Below are 23,206 nucleotides of genomic sequence, written 5' to 3'. Positions count from 1 at the left end.
AGGGCGACCAGCAGCGACTGAGCAGCTCCATGTTTGATCTGTCTGCTCCTCACGGCCACAAGCAGGTGGGACGTTTTCATTATCTAATCTGGATTCTCACAGTTTGTTTTTCACCCAAAGACCAAATATAGTTTTCCAGTTTCCACGGTCCTCGGCAGCACGGTGGCACATTCACACTGTGATTCGCTGAGTCAGCGGTATGAAGCAGGCTCATGAAAACAGATTAAACTCTTGGTTTGCATGTGGTTTTCCAGTTTGAATTAAGAATAATAAGATAATTAAGCATTTGAATTCGGCGCCTGCCAACCAACACTTTTGATTGGTTGGTTTCTTTGGTTTTTTTTTTTACAAAAAAATAACAAAGAATTCGCATAATCTGCCTGATTAAAATCATCCAGTGGAGTCTGGTTAAATTGAAATATAAAGCAAATATTTTCATTAAATAAAAAAGTTCCTGTGTAACAGGAAGTCAAGACAGTGGACGTTTTGGTTGGAGCTTCATATTTCACATATTTGCAGTTAGGAATCAATCATTTATCTGTGTTTATCCTTTTCTTTTAACCAGTAATACTGAAGTTTCACAGTAAATTTGTTTATTAAGAAGAGTGAAGTATGAGTAATGTGCAGATGAACTTCTGTCTGTTTTTGGATCAATTCTCAGATTAAAAAAAATCTATATTTTACTTTCCAGTTACTATTTTTAAGACGAATGTGTGTTTTTCATGAATAATTGAAAGTTATTACACTATTTTAGTTACTATTTGGTGCTTATGTTTCTGTATGAAGCCTCAAGATTGTCATATAAGAAGTTGAAACGTTTAAAACGTTTTGTTTATTTTTAAATTGTTAAAATATGAAAGAAAAAACTTTTCTTTTACACGTTAACACAAGGTGTCAGTGTCCACGATACCAGCTGTGGTCTGACTTTGTATCACGAGTATCGCACATCCCAGTTCAACGTACCGGCTCGTATTCTCAGTTTGACTCTTTGTTAAATAAAGGATGTGGTTTTTCCCTCGGTGTGACTGCGTGAGAGAAACTAAACAGTCCACCTGAAGTCCCGTCTTAACTCTTGACACTGTGATAAACGTCCCGGCGGCGTTAAAGCAACAGTGGACGTCGCCATCAGATAAGCACAAGCGTTGAGTTTGGCAACACGAAGGGCAAACAGCAGTAAGTAATGACGGGAGCGACGGCGGTAATAAATCCAGCTGCAAACAAAACGAAAGTTTCCTGAATGAAATCAAAAGTGCCGGTGGAAAGAAAAACATGAGGAGACGGATCTCAATGTCGTTTGTAGATTTTGGAGTTTGACGCTGCTGCAGATCCACTTTAAACTCTGACCTGCGAAGGATATTAGAGTGAAGCCAAACACTGAACCATACACTGATTTACCAACAAACAACCTCGGAGCAGGAAAAGCCTCAAACCTCACCTTCAAACCTCACCTCCAACCTCACCTCCAATCCTCACCTTCAAGCCTCACCTTCAAGCCTCACCTTCAAACCTCACCTTCAAACCTCACCTTCAAACCTCACCTTCAAACCTCACCTCCAATCCTCACCTCCAAACCTCACCTTCAAACCTCACCTTCAAACCTCACCTTCAAACCTCACCTCCAATCCTCACCTCCAAACCTCACCTTCAAACCTCACCTGCAATCCTCACCTCCAAACCTCACCTTCAAACCTCACCTTCAAACCTTACCTCCTAACCTCACCTTCAAACCTCACCTCCAATCCTCACCTCCAAACCTCACCTTCAAACCTCACCTGCAATCCTCACCTCCAAACCTCACCTTCAAACCTCACCTCCTAACCTCACCTTCAAACCTCACCTCCAATCCTCACCTCCTAACCTCACCTTCAAACCTCACCTCCAAACCTCACCTCCAATCCTCACCTCCAAACCTCACCTTCAAACCTCACCTGCAATCCTCACCTCCAAACCTCACCTTCAAACCTCACCTTCAAACCTTACCTCCTAACCTCACCTTCAAACCTCACCTGCAATGCTCACCTCCAAACCTCACCTTCAAACCTCACCTCCAATCCTCACCTCCAAACCTCATCTTCAAACCTCACCTCCAATCCTCACTGCCAAACCTCACCTTCAAACCTCACCTTCAAACCTCACCTTCAAACCTCATCTCCAAACCTCACCCCCTAACCTTACCTTCAAACCTCACCCCCTAACCTTACCTTCAAACCTCACCTCTAAACCTCACCTCCAATCTGCTGCGTTTGGTTCAGAATAAAAGGAATAACTTAAACATGTATTTGCATCTAATCTAAAAGGACATATAATGTAGATAATTAAGATAAAAGAGGAGAAATTCAAGAGTCAACTATTGAAATTATAATAATAATAATAATAATAACGAGACGTGGAAAAAGCACTGAGATATTGTAATTGAGTAAAGGTGTCTTTGCTTCGATGAAATTCTACCCATCTAAAAATGTGCTCTGAGTAAAAGTTGAACAAATTGTACAACTTGATGGAGGTCACTCCTCTGTATTAAAAAAATAAAAAATAAAAAGATGAGTCATAAATCCAATCCAAGTTGTTTTTAATCTACATTTAGTCCACATAACAACTGGGAGGTATAAGATGCAAACCTGGTTCAGTCCACCCCTTAAGATATTTTCATACTTGGGTTAAAGATGTACTTGAGTAAAAGTAAAATGACTTATTTCAAAAACTACTTAAACAAATTGCTGAAAAAAACAAAAACAAAAAAAAAACTACTCAATTGCAGTAAAGTGAGTAAATGTAATTCTTTACTTTCCACCTCTGATAATAAATCTGATGAGCTGGAAGATCTGTTTGTAAATAGAACAATTTCCAGATGTGATTATTCACATTTATTTAAATCTCAGGTTGATTTCAAATGATTTAGCTTCAAAGAACAAATTTGTACCTTTTCTGAAGTAAAAAATAAATAAATAAATAAAAAATAAAATAAGCTGAAAACCAGGATCTGGCTTAAGTGTGATCCTCTGATCACAGGCTGGAGAAAAACACAGATTAATGACTCACCCTCAGGATTAAATAATAAACTAATCCAAATGGACATCTTACGAAACAAAAGACAACGTTAGAAGATCAATAGTTTCAAAACAGCAGCGCCTTTGTTCCATTGTGTTCTTCTTCGTGGTAAAAAAAAAAAAGTCTCACTATAAGTTCTGAGCTTCTTCAAATGTTAATAAAACACTTCAAGGTGTTATTTTAGTTTTGACTGATCTTGAGCAGGGATGTTGGAAATGTGTCCAAAACCAAATGAACATGAACTTTAACATGAAATTTACCTTGTGTGGTTGAATTTATAAAAACAAACATGGATGCTGCACAATCTGTCATCGTGGCCTCCTTGATGATTGTCTTAAAATCAACTTTCTGGGAAGCGACAGAATCAAACTTTTTGTGAAGGTTTTATTACATCTATTCTTCAAACTGCACCTTTTATTAATGTTAGATATTTCAACATGTTCAGGTTTTGTAAAAATATATTTATTAAATGTGAACACTTAAATACTGTATTTTTGCATTTAAACAAAGAGAAATATCTTGAGTTATTATCATTTATAGGTTATTATGCTCATTTATTTATTTCTTTACTGGAAATCAATTGTGATGCCTGATTTATAGTGCATTATAGATATAAATATATAAAGATGTAATATATACTGTTCATTTTAGGGTGCAACCGTAGGAATCTGGGGGTTGAAAGATGAGTTAATCCACTAACCTCAGATGTACTTTTACCAACTACTATATAACAAAATACTAACCTGTGATGGCATGCAGAGTCAGATGTCCGAAAAACTGATATACCCCAGAAAAAGTGTCTCATATATGTGGAAATGTACAGAGTAGATATATCATTCAAATAAATTCAATTAGTTTAAATCAGGGATGTTTTTGTTTGTTTGTTTATTTAAATATACGTCTTCAATCGCACCGTTTAACAAATGCTTTGTGACACATTGCTGGAAATGTTGTAGTTTCTCTGTCATACTCCCGTCTTTACAGAGGCGCCATCCAGGCAGCAATATCAGACTTATTGATGACGTGTTTCCTGTGTGTTTGATCTTGTTGTGCAGCGCCTCGACTCCATGTCCAGCGCCCGCAGCAGCACCTCCTCCTCCATGATGGGCTCCATCGAGAGCAGCCTGGGTAACTAACAGCCACCTCATTCAAACACGTGGCAAAGCATTCAAAATCAGTTCCGAACAAGTAACTGCTGTGCCGAATGTCACGAAATACCGTCACTGCACATGCTGTGATTATCGTCTATTTCTAAGTACAGTACCTAAAAAGGAACCTATTTTAAGATACCTTGTAGAGCCGCATTATGTAATAATGTAATACATTTTCAACTCATTATGTAATAACGCCACATTTTGCAACAATCTTTTTTAATAAATGTCCCATTTTGTAATAACGTGTTACATATTGCAACAGTTGTTACAAAATGCAGGTGCTCTACTTTTTTTTAAGAGAATGTAATAATTTGGCGCATTATGTAATAAATCATCAAAATGAATGCCTTAATTAGAAAAGCCATCATGTCATCACAATAACATGTTTTATAAAACTTATAATAATAAGTTTTCCAGCTTAGTTAGGATTTATTAAAAAAAACCGTTATATTGCTCAACTGTTGCAATATGTAACAAGTTATTACAAACTGTTATGTTGTTACATATTGAGTTGAAAATGAATTCTGTTATTACATATTCCACTGTTATTACATAATGCGATGCTACGTACCAAGAGGTTCTGTTGACTTTCACTCAATGTTCAGGCTAGTTTAGTATTAAAAAGAACACATTTATTAAGAAAGTAAAAACATAAAGTATGTACTAAACTCCTGGATTACTCGATAGATTTTGCACACGTTCCTCCAGTTGTTTAGGATTGTGCCGCCTCCACAGCCTAACAGTCACGTTAAATCTTCACGCTGCTGAATTGTCCCTGGTACACGCTGCAGATTCCATCACGCTGTCCGGAGACGAGCGCGAGCTGGGGAAAGTGTGCGTCCGCCTGAGCTACCAGGAGGCTCTGGAGCAGGTGTGGATCACTCTGGTGGAGGTAAGGTTACATCCAGGGCCCAGGAAAAGAGACACGGCTACACAAAGCTGCATTGTTCTCTCTCAGCTTTTTCCTAAATGGAGCCTGTGTGTGTCCAGAATAACGCTCTGTGTTCGCTCCTCTCGGCGCTCCTGCAGGGAAAAGGTTGTTTTTGAAAACAAAGGTCCGTCCTGGTTTAAACACAAAGTGGTCGTTGTTTGTGGAAAAAACTGTCTTGATATGAATTAATTGCAACGCAGAGCATTTCGACAATAGAAAAAAACCCTGCTTGCTGAACAGCTTTTTATTTCTTTTATTTTTATTTCTATTTTCCTCTCAGTGCTCGGACCTCAACCTTCATGCGGACGTGATGGAACAACAGAGGGTTGGTTTCAAAGCCATCATCACCATCCCCAAACCAATTCAGTTCAAGAGCACGGTCAAGGAGTACAGCCAGGTACCGAGCTCAGCACACCTACCCTTATGGAGGATAAAACAATCCTACAAACCCTCTTCCTACATATTTCTAAAATGCATTCGAGGCACAGTATTGTTATTTAGTTAAGTCTTAAGGGTTAAAACCTGCACAAAATTAGAATTACTGGTTCGGTCTGAGCTCTCCATGTTTGCATGTTCTCCCTGTGCATGCATGAGTTTTACTCCAGCTTCTCTAATGATAATAATAATAGTATTTATTATTTCCTCTATGCTGATGACATGCAGATATATTGTCTGATAAACATGATCGAAATCAGTTTAGTGTTTTTGATTATACAAAGAGGTTCCACTCCGTTCATGTTAATAATGACTCTTAATGAGCTCAGACTAAAGGTAAGCATGGAGTTCCACAGGGTTCTGTATTAGGACCTATACTTTTCACATTATACATGTTTCTTGTTGGAATATAATCAGGAAACACTCCATTGACCTCTATTGTTATACAGATGATATGCAAATCTATTCATACTGACCAATTTCCAAACTCTGCATTTGTCCTGGTTGAGCTGTAATTTTGTATTTTCTGTATTTTGACTTACGGTGAAGCACCGATTTATTATAATCTATATAGATGAAATGTACATACTGTACTTACTCACTATACTGTATTTTTCATTGTATGGCTTATTTGTATCTCCGAGAGTCTGTCACATTTCCGCTCATTCTTGTCTCTGCGTTCAGGACGTGTCCTTCATGGAGACCTTTGTGTTCACGCTGCGTCTCCAGCAGCTGCGCTGCAGCGCTCTGGTGCTGCGGCTGCAGACGCACCAGCCCAGGAAGCGCACGGTGGCGGAGTGCGTCCTCTCGCTGCGAAGCCTCGACCCCTGGGAGACGGAGCACTGGCTCGACCTCTGCCCTCTGTCCAAGTCCTCGGTGAGACTCTCATCTGGCCAAAGAAGTACACACACATTGTTCATTGAAGAAGAAGAAGACAAAGAGGTAGTTAAGGTTAAAAACAGTACAAACAAACGTCTGTGTGGGAAATATCCCAGAGTACTTATCGTCCACCATTTCCTGAGTTTAGCTGCTGTCTTTTATCAGGCCGCTGTGTAAATAAAGACAATGTGTCCCTGATAAAACTGTCTGCGTGAAGCATTGTAGCCCCACTCACAAAAAACGTGTTGCATAATAATATTGAATAAAGACGGGGTCCATTTATGAAGAAGATTGGAAAACGGGTTTTGACCGGACGGAAGCAACCGGAGTGCACATCCTGAAAAGTAGGTCAAACCTCAAACCATTCCTCCAGCAGAGAGCGATTTTGCCGATAAATGGAAGTCTGTCTCACCGCTGACGGTAAAATGTGAGCTGTGTCTGTACTTAGCAGATCAGACTGTGAATCATCATCGTCCTTCCTGATTTCTCTCAGCGGCCGAACACAAAGGGGCCAAAATGGCCCAAATCACTGTCGCTCCGAGGAAAAGCTCTTAAGATCCCAGATGGTTAAACCCGTGTGTGTGTGTGTGTGTGTGTGTGTGTGTGTGTGTGTGTGTGTGTGTGTGTGTGTGTGTGTGTGTGTGTGTGTGTGTGTGTGTGTGTGTGTGTGTGTGTGTGTGTTCGACGAGAAACCTATCAGCGGCTGTTTGAAGGGGGAACAATGTGTTTTGGAGCTTCGCATGAATCACAACAGCAGGAGAGAAACTGTTTCTCATCCGTCTGAAAACCTTCAAACTTGTGTCATCAGTTGAGTGTTGTTGTTGTTGTTGTTTGTTTGCTCCACTAAGGTGAAAACCGTTCGTTCGTGTGATTCAAGTATTCTTGGCATGTTTTTTCAAACATGAAAGTCACATTAGTGAGTCTGTTCACATGTTAAATTGCCTCAAATCAGAGTCTTCCAGTGACATTTTCAAGTATATTTGCCCTATAAAAGGTTAAAACTAAACTCCAATTTCTCCAATGTTGATTTAAAAAAAAGAAAAATCTGTGTCCTGTTAATCTTCTGCAAAACATATTGAATTCTAAATCATTCGGACATAATTTCATGGAGCCTTTAAAGCAGAATTTGGGGAATTTTGATCATTCTACTGCAAATGTCCAAGTATTAAGACATAATTGAATGTCTTCTCACAGGTGTGTCACTCTGAGCTGCACCTCACCACCTGCTTCCAGCCGGTCAACGGACGCATCCAGCTCCAGGTCCTCGCCGCCCAGAGCCTCCCAGCATCCTCCTCGCCTCTCACCCAAGGTCAGTCTGCGTTTGTTTTTTCCGGAGCTGTAAAGACGTAAACGGCCGCTGCCCGTCGCTCACTTCCCTCCTCGCTCCTCTCCCGAAGCGTTTTACGTCAAGGTGGAGATGCTCCAGCTGGGGCGGGTGGTGATGAAGAAGAAGACCCGGGTGCTGAAGGCCTCGGCGGGGCAGTGTCAGTGGGCGGAGACTCTTCACTTCCTCCTGGCGTCCTTGGACCACGCCTACTCGCTGGTGGTCAGACTCTACAGCCGCAGCTCCGTCAGGAGGAAACGGTGTCTCGGACAGGTGGGACCATCTGAAATAGGATTATCTTGGTTATTTCTAGTTTAGTGGAAATCAGAATAAAACAGGCTGATTTCCCCAATTAGGAGACATAGTGTGTCTTTATTTTGAATTAACATGCCTGCTTTTGATAATCTCCCTTGAAATTACCTGAGAAACACAGTCAGTTTGAATCATCTCACCTTTCCCTTTTCCTGGAACTGGACGGGGGCGAGTGTGGTCTGTGTGTCTGATGTTTAAAATAACAAGAGCAACAGTCGGTGACTGTTGGACTTATTAAGTAATTTCACATGGATTTTAGGATCCATAAGCAACAGAAAGGATCACAGGAAGGTCTGCTTGTTTGAGCCAGATAGATAATTCCTTAAATAAGCCTGAAACGGTCAGCTCCGCTGCACTGATGGTTTTTGCCTGAGAATCCTGAGTTGTTTTTCACAGTTTGGATCAAAACTAATGAAACTTCGAGGGGTTACAGTTTGCTGACTTCAAGGTAGGTGTGTCCCAGCAGTAGCCCTGATCTCAATGTTCAGCAGAACAATTGAATTAAGTATTATATGTTTGTCACCGATGGAAATGAATTACTTTAGAATAAACATGACTAAATGGAAAAAGTTAGTGCCTTTTCTCAATAGTGAAGAGATTTGAACTCACCAATACGCTCTGACACTGACTTTCAGTTTGGTTGTTAGCTTGAGACATCACATCTTCCTCCTCCTCCTCCTCCTCCTCCTCCTCCTCCTCCTCCTGCCTGTGCTCATGGCAGGTTCAGCTGGGGTTCGACAGCCCCGTCCCAGACGCGGTGGCGCAGTGGAAAGACACGATGGCTAACCCGGAGAAGGTGGTGGCGTCCTGGCACCGGCTGAGCTCCTCCTGAACCGGCATCGCCCCACTTCCTCCCGATGCACTGCCAACGCTCACCTTTCCCCCGTCCTGAAACGCTGACCGAGTCCGACTGACCGGCCGAAGGTGTGGAAAAGCTTTCAAACTGACACTTCCCAGTGAGCGCAGATCGGCGAGTAACAAGGATTTTAAACGAAGAGCTGCTGCTGGAAAGGCTCAGTAGAATTCAGTTTAATGAAGCGATTTCACTGGATATATTGATGTTTTCTGTACGTCTCATACGTGTCCCTGCTCTGTGGTGGAAACTTTATCACAGTTTCAGTTGGAAAGGCAGGAACTTAAAAATGAAAGAATCCCATGAAGCCCCAGAGAGGGTTGTGGAATACCTTTGCTTTTTTTTTTTTTTAAATACATGTAAAATGAAAAAGATAGTTTCTATCACACATAGCTCATAGACATTAGTTGAGTAGAGTTGTGTATTTTATGTAAGTTAAATCTGTTACCTGAGTAGAAATAAGTGAGCAGCAGTCTCCTGGGAGAAAGTGATTAAACTGTTACCCCCACCAGACCGGGGTGATTAATGTTGCTGAAGTTGTGAGGGAGACGAGTTCCTGCTGAAGATATAAATCCAGTCGAGGACACTGCAAATATTTAGAAACGGCGGGAAAACATAGTGTAAAAGTTTTTATTTCAGAAGAAGAGGGAAACATCTAAATCGTACATGACGTGTTTATAGAGACCGATACTGTAAATAGGCACGAAGGAGTCAGCTTTGGTTAGACTGCCAATACTATTTGGCAACACATAGAGAAAATAACAGCTCATCATTAATTCTTTCTTTTAATTTGCACTAATTCACCTTGATAGGACGTCACGTCACAGTAAATTAACCAGGCAGCATAGAACAAAAAGATATAAAGTTCTCTATGTTCAATAGTTTGCCTCGGAGGCACAGAGGAGTGAGTTGTTTTTTTTTGCAATCTGCTTTTTTTTTAATGTGAAAATAAAGGAAATAACAAAGCTTATCCTTTATCGCCCCAATAATATAGATGGAAAATGTCCCCTGCTTTTAATGTCATGTGATTGGACAATGCTGTCCAATGTATTGAAAGTTACTTTTAAGCATTTTTTTAATGCACTTTCCTACTTTATAAAAATATATATTTCCCAGTTAACACATTTTGCAGACACAGAGGAGTCAACCTTGTCTTGTCTTTGATTACACAGACAATACAAACAAAAATCAGCTCATTACTGGTTGTAAAAAAATAAAATACAGGAAATCACTCAGCTTTTTCTTTTATTACCCATTCAGTCGCTTAAATTGACTTTTTCTGGGACGTCGCGTCACCGAATGATAAAACTGTAAATGTAGTGGAAGTCTGATAAAAGCACTTTATTTACACTTTTTCAAATATGTCATGATGTTGAAAGTCAATAAAAGAAGGTGATATTTGATAATGTGATGTGTCTTTATTGAATAAAGTGAGAAGGTATAGTTTGGCTTAAGGTACGACCTTAAGAAATAATAAAAATGGATTATTTGATAATACATGAGTTCAGATTTAAACACAAATGATGCCCGTCCTCGTTCTGAAGTGTCTCACTGGCTTATGGAAGGAAAACATGTCTTACAGCACGAGCGTTATTACACAGTCCACAGCAGTCGTAAAAATAGGTCAACAGCCATAAACCACTGTCACCATGTCACTTTTTATTGAAGAAGCCATGAATGAGAAATCTCAAAGCAAACAGCGTGGCAGAGTTTCACCTCCTCACTTTTTCTTAACAATTTCATGTCACTGCCGCACGGCGCCGCTTCAGAGGGTCAAAATTGAAGATCATGCTTCCAAGACCTAAAAAAATAAAAAATAAAAAGCAAGCTTTGTTGTTTTAAATCGCTTTTTTTTTTTTTTTTTTAGGTCAAATCATGGAGAGAGTTAACTTAATGGGAATCCTGTTCAGTCTCATAAAGCAGGACACTGACCAGCGACGTGTTCTGTGTAACCAGCTGTGGACACACAGACACACACCCAGGGGACAATAAGTGTGTTTATAGTGTGTGTGTGTTGGTGTGTGTGTGGTGACCAGGACAACCAGGAGTCCCACACGGGCCGGCCTGCATCAGAGCCCTTCACATCCCACTGCGCCTAAACACCCTTAATGTTAATTTTTTTTCCTCCGTACAATTAATGTTTGATTTTTAATGAATGTCACACAGAGTCCACTGCAGACACGCCTTTAAAAACAGTTACTTCAACATCTCAGCTTTTATCTGAAGATTACTGCAGAGCACCAGTTTGGGTTTTTTTTTCCTTCCCTTTGTGTGTACTTAGCAGATTCTTTGGGATGATGGCCAATCCACATTCCAGTGTTTTCTCCATGGCATGCCTGTGTGTGCAGGTCTGCTCACCTGGGAGACGCAGTGCAGAACTAACTGGGTTCCTGCAGCAATAATGAATTTTTATTTTTAAAACCCTAAAATGAAAAAAAAAACATTAGAATCATTTGCTACCATTTCTGCACATATCTGGGTCTCAGTGCTGAGGTACATTAGTTACTCCTACTAAAACAATGGATTCCACAGTGTGCAAATCAGCGACATTTATCCCAAAATTGCAGCTTGTTATATTTTTTACTATTCTGCAAGGTTGTTTCACAAACCCTATGGCCATATGTTGCACCACCAGGTGCAAACGAAATAAAAGGGGGAAAAAACAAAGTTTACATGAACTCAGGTTTTTACAAAAAGAGATATTTCTCTTCTACGTTTAAAAAAAAAAAAAAAAAAGTCTCCATAGACACTGATCCACCTATACACCTGGTTCAGAGCTACTATGAGCATGCCAAACCTGTAGGGGGCAGTGTAGCGAGAAGCATTAAGTCATAATAGCCATTCAGAATCCTGGAAAAAGTACGAGGTGACAGCAAATCTCCACTTACCCCTTTTTAGATGCAAACTGAGAGACACTGAGTATTTCTAAATCTCCACTGTGGCCAGAGAGTTTTCAGAAATCATAATTTGAGAAGACCCGTAGCTGCGTTTATGTGTAAATGCAAGGCCTGTGTCTTCATTTGCATCTAAAGGATGGTAGGCGGAGATTTACATCACAAATCGTGACGTGTTTTCTCCAGGATTCTAACTAGCTATCATGGCTTCATGCTTGTCGTTACACTGCCCCCTACAGGTTTGGCATGCTCATAGCAGCTCTGAACCAAGTGTATGTGTCTTGTAAATTAAGAATTTTTTCTAAACGTAGAGGGGAAAATATCCATTTTTTAAAATATCTATGTAAACGTGGCCTCAATCTACAGGCTGGCATTCAAGGCTGATGAGATGCAGGTGGAAACACTTGAGGAGAAATCAGAGAGGAAGACAAGAAGGTAAAGAGCTGGAAAGAATCGACTGGACTCAAGGAAAGTGTAGACAAGAGGTCAGACCAAGTTGTAATTGATCAGTATGGAAGAGTGACAGTCAATTATTTTCTTATTGGAGGGAAAAAAGAAGCTCAAAGTCATTTCATCCTAAAACAGTACGTGACTAAACCTGTAGTGACTCTACTGCCACCTAATGCACAAAAGAGCCATTACATTAATGTGACATATTGCACCTTTAAAACACCTACAGTTTGAATAAAGATTAAAATCAAAAAATCATCTCTATCGGTCAAGCAGGTTCATTGTAAATGTTCGAACTGCCGCCTCCCCTCTCTGGTATGTGCTTTTCTTTTGGTGAAAGCCACGAACCAGGAAATGGAGGATGAAACAAAGAGTTTTCCTCGTCCACTGGATCTTTGTGCTCTTTTCAGGAACTGGACTAGAATCCAAGCTCTGCTCCTATTGGTTACAGCTGCTGCAGATCCGCTGTCTTTTCATTAAAACCTCTACGCTGTGAGGAGGATGTTTCCCACAGTTTCACGTCCAGGATGTGAATTCTTTACATGCTTAAGCTGAAGGAGAGGTAAGACCTGCTTTAAAAAAAAACTAAACAAAAAAAAAAAACCCTCCTCCACACGTTGCTGATGACTTGAAGGAGTCAGAGCACCCTCGTGTGAGGCTGAGCTGAAACTGCACTGCTGGACTGAGTCCACAGTGTGTGTGTGTGGGTGTGGGTGTGAATGAGGGTGTGAACAGGCTGACGCATTCACCTTCCTTTTAAACACCTGAGCAGGCACGGACAGGAAAAAGCTCAGCTGCCAAGACCCCAGTGAAGAGCATGGAGACCGAAAAGAGAGGCGTCGTTCTCAGGGAGGGTTTCCTGGTGAAGAGGGTGCGATATGGAGGAAAACAGCACTTTCATTAACACGTCGTGTTGAGTTTAATAACCATGAATCTTCTGTCCACAGGGTCACGTTGTGCCCAACTGGAAGGCCCGCTGGTTTGTGATGATGCCGGACAAGCTGCTCTATTACAAATATGAAGGAGGCAGACGGGACTCGTGTCAGCGAGGTCAAATCCCTCTGAAGGACTGCGAGATCACCTGTCCTTACCTGGAGCACGAAAACAGACCGGTGAGTTAACGGCAGAAGCCTCAAACGGTTAAATCATTCTAAAAGCAACGAGAACCGATTACAATGGAAAGACCCGTAAACTTCGTGTAACATTTCAAATATTGTGAGCTTCTATTTATGGAAATAAAACTAGTTATAGCTTTAGCGTAAACTTTATTTTCACTCGCATCTAAACGAAGCTGCTTTCTTAAATGTCACTATTTTCTTAAACTCCTGTCTACTTGAGGGTGACTCAATCTTCCAAGTAACTCCAACTAACATGATTTTTGACTTTTTATACTGTTGTCATGAGTTCATGGATCTGTTTAACAACCACTGAAAAATAGATAATAGAGCTAAATACTACATTCTACTTATACTATAACTAACTTCAGCTGAGCTTACTGAGTGAATAAAACACATTATTAATACAACCTAAAGGATGGAAGTTATTAAATGAAATGCAGAATTACTTTCCCAAGTGACTAATTTCTGTTATCTTACGATAACTAATATAATAACTAATTTAACTAATTTTTAAAGAAGCAGCTCTTAGCTGTCATCAATATCTAGTTTTCAGTCGCTGACAAGAAATGGTTTCGATAAAATAGAAGACACAATCAAAAAGAGCATTTTTATTTCCACTATGTTTGTTGTCCAAAATTTTTTGTTTTTCAAGAATTTACATTTATTTAGAGGATTTAATGAAACGAAGTTTACAAAAGCTGCGACATTTCAGTGACATATGAACGTGGAATGGCTGCTCTTCCTCTGTTTACTTGTTTATTGGCGGACCCTGGAGCAGTGTTTTTACCAGCAGAGCTCACACGCCTCATTCTGGATTAAAATGCATCGCCTCAGGTTTCTGTTCTGTCCAGACCTGAGCTCCATAAACGAGTCGTTCTAAGAAACCAAGGTGAACATCAGCATCTTCTTTCTTGTGTTTTTTTTTTTTTGGGGTGGGGGGGTATTTCCCCTGAAGTTGGTGTTCAAGCTCCGGACGAAGAATGGCGTGGATCATTTTTTGGAGGCTTGTTCCAGGGGGGAGAGGGACGAGTGGGCGGATGGAATCACCACTGCAGTGAACAAGCTGCAGACGGACGGTGGCGGGACGGTGGCGAACCAGCAGGACCCGTGCGGAGTTCACCTCCAGAGTGTAAATTTAAGGTAAAAAAAAAAAAAAAGAAGAAGCATCAACCGGCTCCAGGTTTCCACCATCGGAAACTGATTTACCAACGAGTGTCTTCATTTGATCTGGCAGCAAAGTGCTGGAGTCCATGTATGACGTGCACAGCGGCATCAACATGAACAACCACGTGGAGCATGGCAGCACCTACAGCAACTGTTTCTCAGGTGAGCATTCCAGACGTCAACCGTCTCCCACAACTCTGGTTGAGCTTCATTTATTTATAAAGGTTTTCATTCTACCTGCTTTTTTTTTTTTTTTTTTTAATGCTCAGTGATGATTCCTTCATTGATTTTCAAGAATAAAAACTAGATCAGACATCAGTATGAAGTTTATACGAATGCCACCAGCAGTGAATGATACTGCTTCTGTAGCTGGTTTTACTGCGTTTTAACAATGCAATACAATTTATACATAATATTTATTATTGCTTAGTGAATTATTTAGGTACTTGTTTTGTTTGAAAGGCATTGGAATATCCAAACTGAACCAAACGCCCCTAAAAAGGCAACAAACACCACCATCAACCACAACAAACCATCAACAACAACAAACCATCAACAAACACAACAAACCATCAACCACAACAAGCCATCAGCAACCACAACAACAAACCATCAACTACAACAAACCATCAACAACCACAAACCATCAACAACAACAAACCATCAACAACAACAAACCATCAATAACCACAACAAACCATCAACAACAAGGCATCAACAACAAACCATCAACAACAAACCATCAACTACAACAAAACATCGACAACAACAAAACATCAACTACAACAAAACATCGACAACAACAAAACATCAACAACCACAGCAAACCATCAACTACAACAAACCATCAACTACAACAAACCATCAACTACAACAAACCATCAACAACCACAAACCATCAACCACAACAAGCCATCATCAACAACAACAAAACATCAACAACTACAACAAACCATCAACTACAACAAACCATCAACTACAACAACAAACACTACCGCCACCACCAACAATCAACCATCAACTACCACCATCAACAAACATCATCCATCAACTACCAACAACCACCACAACATCCGACAACCACCACCACAACAACAACCATCAACTAGCACAACAACAACTACCAACTCCCACCATCAACAACTATCAACGACCAACAACGACCAACTACCAGGATTTGACCATATTTTCATGTTTCTGTCATCCCTCCATACATCTTTGGGTGGATTTCAATCCATCCATGCAGGATGTGTATTAATTGAAGTCTTGACCTCGAGTCTGGAGGACCTGGTCCAAGTCAAGTCCTTCATTTGTCACAAACAACAATGATACATAGTCTACTGTGCAGCGAAATGTTTTGAGGTTTTTGACCTTGATCTTTCTGCAGCGACCCCTGCAGGAGTGAAACTTCCCCTCTGTGTGACGTCCCTGCAGGTTCGGCGGTGGTGGACTGGCTGGTGTTCATGCAGCTGGCTCTGACCCGGGTGGACGCCGTCACGCTGGCCTCGGCCCTCCTGGAGGAGGGTTTCCTGAGGACTGTGGGCATGAAGAGCGTGGAGGCCCTGCGCACCGGCGGCGAGCAGTTCATGGACGACTCCACCGCGCTGTACAGCTTCGTACGTATACCCAGGCATCACGCGCAGGTTTTTAATTTATTTACTGCACCGATCTGAGTCGTCTCTGACTTCAGTCTGACAGTTTGAAGAAGAGAGGCATCGTGAAAGCAGAGACGTCTCTGTCTGCAGTGGAGCGCAGTGGGGAAGTCATAAAGAGAGGGTTCCTACTCAAACAGGTTAAAGCACAGTGTTACGGTTTACAAAGATAAGTTTCTTCCTGCGTGAATGAATGAGTCAATTTAAAGTGTTTTTCTTCCTGCAGGGACACAGAAGGAAGAACTGGAAGGTCCGACTGTTTGTGCTGCGTTCAGAGCCGGCCTTCCTCCACTATTACGATCCCACCAAGGTGAGTGCACAGGAAATGAACTGGGAAACCTATTGACTTATGACTCTTTACAGTTTCACTCTGTGCGGGCTGCTTTGTTTGCCTTCAGTTCAGGTTCAGATCTCGTGTCTCAGAAATATCAGTGTTTCTCCCTCATGTCTGATCTTCTGTCATTTCTCAGGATGACGTCAGTCCCGCGGGTGGGTTCTCACTGCGAGGCTGCCTCGTGTCTTCTCTTAACGATAACGGAGTTCCCTTAGGTGAGTTTCACAATTTTAATTGAAAATAACATAAATTGAGAAAAACACCCATACATACAAGTTGTCCTATTTGAATTTAGGATGAATCGTGTCACAGGTTGTTCTCTGACAATAAGACAAAAATGATGATCGATGATCATTTCTCATCTCACGCAGGCGTGAAAGGAAACGTTCAAGGCAACCTGTTTAAAATCATCACCCAGTCAGACACGCATTACTTCATCCAGGCGCCGACTCAGCAGGACAAGGTGGACTGGATCGAAGCCATCAGAGAGCAGACGTAGAGTGGAGGTAAACCTTCACTGTTCACAGGAGTCAGCTCTCTGACTTCAGCCTGTGTTCAAGTTACTCATTCTGTGAATGTGTCCAACATTCATTTTCCCTCCTGAATGTTGTCAAGTCTTGGTTTTTGAAACAGGGTTTTAAAGTATTGCAGCAACTTTTCTTCTAGTATTTCAGTGTAATTTATAAACGTCATGTGTTTTAAAGATGAATTAAATCCTTTTTTGTGACATTTTTCAATCTGTGTTCTTAACATTTGTTTTTTCTGGTCCAAGAAAATTAATTTACGCAAGTATTTAAGATCCTTGTCGTCTAAAAATCAAATGTGGATATTGTATTTTATTATCATACTGATACACCTTGTAGACTTCTTTCCATCTTTAATCTGCGGTTTGTATCGAAACAAAATTGTGCTTAACCCATAGCTGTCCGGCTCGTTGTGTCTGTCTTCTTCAAACAGATATAAGGTACGAATTTCCCCTCAAACAGTTACTCAAATCCAACTTTTGATGCTTTAAATACATAGAATTGGACAACTGATTAAATTAAATTAAATTAAATTAAATAATGAAATGAAAATAATGAAAATTTCTGGTTACTTTTGATTTAACAAAAAAATATATATATAAATGAAGAAAATCATTTCATCTCTGTCGCTTTAGAAAACCATTGGTTGTTGTTTAACCTGCAGATTTTAGCAGGACTGACCTGTGTGATATTAATGTTGAAGAGTTGGAATTTCACTCCCAGCTGGTAACCGTCGCCACCTGCCTAAATGTAAGATTATTGGCGTGTTCAGTCACGAACCCAAAACTCTTAAAACATGTTGGTGGATCCAAACCCCTGTGATTAGATTTAAAAAGCAGTTTTATGTAAGCATAGTGTCAGATTCTGGAAATCTAGAACAAGTAGGGACATTAAACCTGAGCTCAGCCTGGCTGCTGGGGCCGCTCCCCGCACTCAGACAGACACTCCCACTCAGCAATCTGAGCCTCGCCTTGTCAGAATGACTCATCCTGAGCTGGAGCGGCTTCCAGGGGCCGCTCACGGCGCCGTCACAGGTGACACCACCATGAGTGGCGCAAGACGGGACATTCTGGAGTGAATCCAGTCTGAAAGCAGCCACAAGTAACAACACATGTGATTTATTGCAGTGAAGTAAAGTCAGTATGAAACATTCACATGACAAGTGCTGGTGGTAAATAATAAGAACACAATGATGGCAACATTTTCCAGCTTCCAGGTAAATCTGGACGTGAAGCGAGAGAAATGAAAGACATTGTGTGATCACTGGCATGCACTCATGTGGGCAAACTGAAGTCATTGTACTTTATTCTGCCTGTTACAGTACTTAGCCGGGCTGGGAATGACAATCTCCGTCAGGATGTCGATCCCGGACACATTCATCTTCATGCAGGCGCTCATAAACACGAGTGCTTTCAAAGGTTAACGCCGGAAACAACAAAGACAAAATGTCTGAACTCCGTTTTGACTCGATGCAGAAACTCATTTTGCGAAGCGACACATCATCTGTGCACAGAAAACGAACCCGGTCAGATTGTTTCTAACTAAATTCAGTTCAAATCACATTCCTCCTTCGATTGGAGACACTAACGACTGTTACATTCAGCCGGTCTCTTCAAGTCCTCAGACTTAATCTTGATGAAGGCACGTCGTCTAAACGGGGGGTGCAACTTTGAAAATGGAAACACAACAAACCAGGGTTTGTTTAATCACTGGAAAAATTTGATCTATTCTAACCCCTACGTATTGTACACAGTCCCACGTCCTCCCCCTGCGGGTCGGACGCTGGCGTTAGGCCACCTTGGTGAGCTGTAGGTCGCCGAAGACTCGTAAGGCGGTGAGGGAGGCGAGCCGGGGGAGCCGGTGGCTGAAGCCACATAGAGGCTGTCCGTCCACCAGGATACGAAACTGCTGGTGCTCACAAACGATCTCCATCTGGGAGTCGGAGGGAAGGTAGAATCAGTCAAAACCAGGTAGAAGGAAACACACATTCTATCAGCTTGAATGGAAAAGAAGTCCCGTCTCTGTCCACACATTCCTTCATTCTAGTCCAGACAATACAAACACATCAGAAACTAAGTTTGAACTGATTCAACTTCTCACGTTTCATCTCTTGATCTTCATTCTGTTCATTCAAGTTTTTTGCAACAAACTTTATTTAATTACAAGTTGGAAGGAAAAACTTTTACTCCTTTTAACACTCGGCTAAATGTTGTTCTTTATCTTTATTTCTTCCTGGAATATATTAAAATTATCTCACAATTTATAAGCAAATACTTTATTAGTATTTTTAGCCGCCCACTCTCTAGTTTTATAATATTATTATCATTTAAGTCGCTGGGATTTTGGAAGATCCCGTTTCCCAGTGGGGGAAAATGCATTTGAAAACTGGGAATTTCCCACTGAGAAACTGGGAACTTATGTCAAACTAAAGACGAGCAGGTCTGACGTCACTCAGCATGGCAGCGGTTTTGGTGAAAGTTAACAAACGTAAATGGTATATCCCAAAACGTGCATAGCAATCCGTGTCAAGTCCAGCTTTAGTTTCATCATCAGACATCTTGCAAAATGAATTAAACTAATTAATCTGGATGGAGATCAAACCGACACGCTGACGGATCATGTCACACACTTTCTGATTTGCAGGATTGAGAAGAGTTGGAGGAGAAGCGTTTAAACCTCTTCAACACGTTTGCAGGGATATTTAAATCCCTGAAAATGTTTCGAGACTGGGACTTTAACCCGAAAACCATTTTTTGAAGTCATGTTGAGAAAATTTCTTGTTTCAATTAAAAGTTTTCAGGATTTAAAAATGTCACGATGTTCCGCGAATCCCGCATGGAGCGAAGGTTGTTGAATCTTATTTGGGCACATTTGAATTTTGGACAGCAGGTTAGTTGCACGCCCTGGCGTACAAGATGAAGACGGAGATAGCAGTTTTATCCTCAAAGGACCAACAATAAGGTTTCACTGCACGCCAAGCTGCTTACTGTGCAGTTTTAAAAGCTGACTGTGCAGAATCCTCAGCTTTGACACACGACAATCACCCAGAAGGTTTGTGACAAAAACAACAAAATACCAGAAAAAAAAAAAAAAAAAAAAACCCTCTTCATTCATTAACCCAATAAGGGAAAGTATATAAGTGCAAACTCTACCTTGAAAGCTTCTCCGGGTGCAAAAGGGAAAAAGGAGAGGGTGTTTTCAGCTGGACCCCACTTCCCAGCCAGCCGGGCGTTACGCTGGACGGCCTTCTCCATGAAGCTGACCTTCAGCTGCAGACCCACGTCGCCCTCCGTGTCCTCCTCCTCCTCCTCAGCTTTACTGGACAGAGTCACTTCCATGCTGGGAAAACACACCTCAAGGTTTGTATCTGTCTTTTCTTTGAAAGGATCAGTCCTACCCTCTGTGGGGAACAGTGACCTCTTCAGTTTCAGGTCGACTAGACGTGACCCCTGGAAGCCACATTGTGAAATGTGATATACTAAACCACATTCTGTGCTGATTTTTATAGAAATAGAAATACACATACTTTATCATATCATAAAAAGTTTATCTCGTATTACAGAATACTATACCTCAGCTAAATGTGATAAGTGTTCACATTGTAAATAATCATAATAATTATTATTATTATTCAACAAAAAGAGAGGTTTCAGTGACGTATATTATAGACTTTTACTGAATTACTCCCACATTTCTCCCACCCACAGCTGCCAAGTGATCCACTGGGAGAGCCTGCTGTCAAATACACCACTTTAAAGTTTTTCTTTAGTTGTGGCACAGAGTCTAGGTAGTACAAAAGTCAATATTTTCACAAAACCAAACAATTACTATGGAAAATGACCAGAATCTGAAGATAATGTTAATTTTAATGAAACTTTCTGGTGCTAAATACAGTGAAATGGCAGTTACATTATGTGTGTTTTTTACAAATTCACCCTGACAGCATGGTTTTGTTGTTGTTTCTGCTTCTCTTAAGAAATGTGTTTATTAAATATATAGTTTTAGTTTTAGTTTTTGGAGGCTGGCAGACCAGATTTGAGCATCTTGTGGTCTGGTTTTGGCCCACGGGCCTTATGTTTGACACACCTCGTGTGTCTATAATATTGTCTAATTATGTTTTTCACGATATGTAGTTTTGGCACCGTGGCCTTTGGAACCACTGTGTTGAAACGTTGTCCTTATCAAGTTTCTGCAGCCAAAAATAAATCCCTCTACATTATATAATTCCCGAGTCTTAATCTATTTTTGCACAGTAAGTTTTTTTTGTGTGAGTGATCTAAAAATTGGACATAACTGATGACGGAATGGAAAAATAGCCGCTGATATGTGGAATTCCTCAGTAACTTCAGGTTTCCTGGGATTTCTGCTTCTCTCCCATGCGCATTCACGGATTTAGCCCAATGCAGTGGAATTAGAGAAATGTGTTCCCAGATCATTTGAGGACTGTCTGGGCACCAGATGCAAGAAAATCCAGGCAACAGCTGCGCGTCTGCTTAAGATTCAGCTTTATTGTGCGTCTTGACGCGCCCTCTCTCCACTGTGCGCAACAGTAGCCTGGATCGCTAATGCATAATTCAGGTTCCTCCCCAAACTAGTAAACTAAGCATGCGCTTACCTTTTGGGTTTCTTGTTAATAATTCCCATGACAACCAGCTTCATTGAAGGCCGCATCCCACCTTTTATCTCTCCGATGTACTCCCCCTGTGGAGGAACAATAGAGCATGAGGAGGAGGAGGATGAGGAGGCCTGCGCGGCTGCACGGGACATCCCTCGCTCTTCTTCATCATGGGGATAAACCTGTATGAACGATCCCGTCTGCGGAGGTCTTCGTCGGTGGCACAGCTCGGAAACAATAGATTTATTGATCCGTCTTTTTTAACGACCGGTGACTCAGCTGCATCAACTTGTGGCTCAATGCGCTGCGCGACATCAGAATTGTGCGGGTTTGTCATGATGCACGCAAGAAAATAGGAGGGAGGAAAGACTACGTACATTTTCTTTCTTGTCCTTTTCTTCCATTCCACTCGGGGCGTGATGCGGTGTGGCGGTTTCGAGCCAAATGATGCCAACTGAGGACTGATAGACTCTGCCTCCAGCTGGAAGACCCCACCTCTCCCACGTTGTCATGGAGACTGGCTCCCAGTATGATGGGAGGGAGACAGTATTGGTGTGAACATGCTGAATAGACATATACATTTCAGCTTATTCCAATAATTATGTTTGTAGATCACTCTCTCAGATACTTCTCAAGTCTTTGTTTCTGAATTTCCGTATCTGCATTGTTAAAGGTTGAGCATCCGACGCTGCGTTTTTCTGTTTTACCTCCTTGAGGTAAATGCTCCCCAAAGGGTAACTTCTCTGAAGTGCTTGTTTAAGTAAACTGGCTCATCCCATTGCACAATAATACCACAGTATCTCAACTTTTACCATCCAATAATGCCATCGTATATACAGTCATAAACCAGATATCACCTTGACGAAAAGATTAGACTTTATTCATCTGAGTTTTATTCAAAAAATGTCAGATCAGGAATAATTTTATGTTAGAAGATTAATGTAACATATTTTAAATCACACATATTTAATACTAGAGGTCACAATTCATCAAAAGAATCAGAAATAAGGATCAGTGTTCTATTTGCTGCAATTTCATATATGTATAGATTTTTCATCTATCTACTGTATATAACCCAGATAATTCTCCTATGACGAGAAATCAGTCGGTGTATTATGGATTATAAATATTATACATTTTTTCCATATTAATTTTTTTCCACAAATCAATGTGTTTTGTACCAGAAGGGTTAATTAAAATATGCTTTATGTTGAGATTATGTTGTTTTTTTGAATATATCAAAATTTTTATATACGTATGCTCTAACTGACAATTCAAACAACAAAGAAAAACCCTAAAGCTTTAAATTCAGAAGCTATTATGACAAAACAATCATAATAGAGTCAAAATTCTGACTTTTTTCCCCTTTATTTTGCAGAAGCTTAAGTAAAAAGGCAGAAATCTGAGATTAAGGAGATTTATTCTCTTTAATTTCTCTTCAAACCTTTCCAGTAAAACTCCCCAAAACATAAAACATTCAGAAATGTCCAAAAATGTGAATCAAAAGTTTGTCGTGTTA

At 40.8% G+C, this 23,206-nt stretch overlaps 3 protein-coding genes across 5 annotated transcripts in view; 2 read left to right on the top strand and 1 right to left on the bottom strand.

The window, feature by feature from the left end:
- Positions 1-10,340, top strand: part of tc2n (tandem C2 domains, nuclear) — a 15,423-nt gene extending 5,083 nt beyond the window's left edge. The window contains exons 5-12 of the mRNA XM_080480211.1: positions 1-65; positions 4,104-4,176; positions 4,994-5,094; positions 5,414-5,530; positions 6,253-6,444; positions 7,642-7,756; positions 7,845-8,044; positions 8,805-10,340. The exon at positions 1-65 is cut by the window's left edge and continues 15 nt beyond it. Of these exons, the coding sequence (XP_080336337.1) occupies positions 1-65; positions 4,104-4,176; positions 4,994-5,094; positions 5,414-5,530; positions 6,253-6,444; positions 7,642-7,756; positions 7,845-8,044; positions 8,805-8,915 (974 nt within the window). The 3' untranslated portion in view covers positions 8,916-10,340. The remainder of the gene's footprint in view (positions 66-4,103; positions 4,177-4,993; positions 5,095-5,413; positions 5,531-6,252; positions 6,445-7,641; positions 7,757-7,844; positions 8,045-8,804) is intronic.
- A 2,278-nt stretch (positions 10,341-12,618) lies between these two features.
- plek2 (pleckstrin 2) lies at positions 12,619-17,468 on the top strand. 3 transcript variants are annotated; one of them, XM_080480217.1, is made up of 10 exons: positions 12,619-12,842; positions 13,053-13,151; positions 13,228-13,392; positions 14,354-14,538; positions 14,633-14,724; positions 15,997-16,178; positions 16,253-16,354; positions 16,441-16,524; positions 16,685-16,763; positions 16,920-17,468. In XM_080480217.1, exons 2-10 carry the CDS (start codon positions 13,098-13,100, stop codon positions 17,045-17,047), a joined length of 1,071 nt encoding a protein of 356 aa, XP_080336343.1. In that variant the 5' UTR covers positions 12,619-12,842; positions 13,053-13,097; the 3' UTR covers positions 17,048-17,468. The 3 variants fall into 3 exon arrangements, 2 of the variants coding, with proteins under 2 accessions (XP_080336343.1, XP_080336342.1); XR_013935998.1 differs by lacking the exon at positions 12,619-12,842 and having other exon boundaries at positions 13,024-13,151; positions 16,261-16,354; positions 16,920-17,467; XM_080480216.1 differs by lacking the exon at positions 12,619-12,842 and having other exon boundaries at positions 13,024-13,151.
- A 700-nt stretch (positions 17,469-18,168) lies between these two features.
- On the bottom strand, positions 18,169-22,160 carry LOC308119932 (galectin-related protein B). Its single transcript, XM_080480229.1, has 4 exons — positions 22,065-22,160; positions 21,688-21,773; positions 20,225-20,411; positions 18,169-19,004 (listed from the first exon to the last, which is right to left on the bottom strand). Exons 1-4 carry the CDS (start codon positions 22,089-22,091, stop codon positions 18,861-18,863), a joined length of 444 nt encoding a protein of 147 aa, XP_080336355.1. The 5' UTR covers positions 22,092-22,160; the 3' UTR covers positions 18,169-18,860.
- Positions 22,161-23,206: the final 1,046 nt, after the last annotated feature.

The sequence above is a fragment of the Lipophrys pholis genome, assembly GCF_963383615.2.
Source record: "Lipophrys pholis genome assembly, chromosome: 14".
NCBI lineage: Eukaryota > Metazoa > Chordata > Actinopteri > Blenniiformes > Blenniidae > Lipophrys > Lipophrys pholis.
Note: the sequence above shows the minus strand (reverse complement) of the source record. Positions and strands in the feature narration are given on the sequence as shown.

Excerpts from the sequence above, each read along its gene's own strand:
- LOC308119932 (XM_080480229.1), bottom strand. The coding sequence starts at position 22,091 with ATGGAAGAAAAGGACAAGAAAGAAAAT. Across the intron at positions 21,774-22,064 it reads AAAAGGACAAGAAAGAAAAT|GGGGAGTACATCGGAGAGAT; the intron begins GTACGTAGTCTT and ends GTTCCTCCACAG. Across the intron at positions 20,412-21,687 it reads ATTAACAAGAAACCCAAAAG|CATGGAAGTGACTCTGTCCA; the intron begins GTAAGCGCATGC and ends GTGTTTTCCCAG.
- plek2 (XM_080480217.1), top strand. The coding sequence starts at position 13,098 with ATGGAGACCGAAAAGAGAGGCGTCGTTCTCAGGGAGGGTTTCCTGGTG. Across the intron at positions 13,152-13,227 it reads AGGGTTTCCTGGTGAAGAGG|GGTCACGTTGTGCCCAACTG; the intron begins GTGCGATATGGA and ends TTCTGTCCACAG. Across the intron at positions 16,179-16,252 it reads CCACCGCGCTGTACAGCTTC|TCTGACAGTTTGAAGAAGAG; the intron begins GTACGTATACCC and ends CTCTGACTTCAG.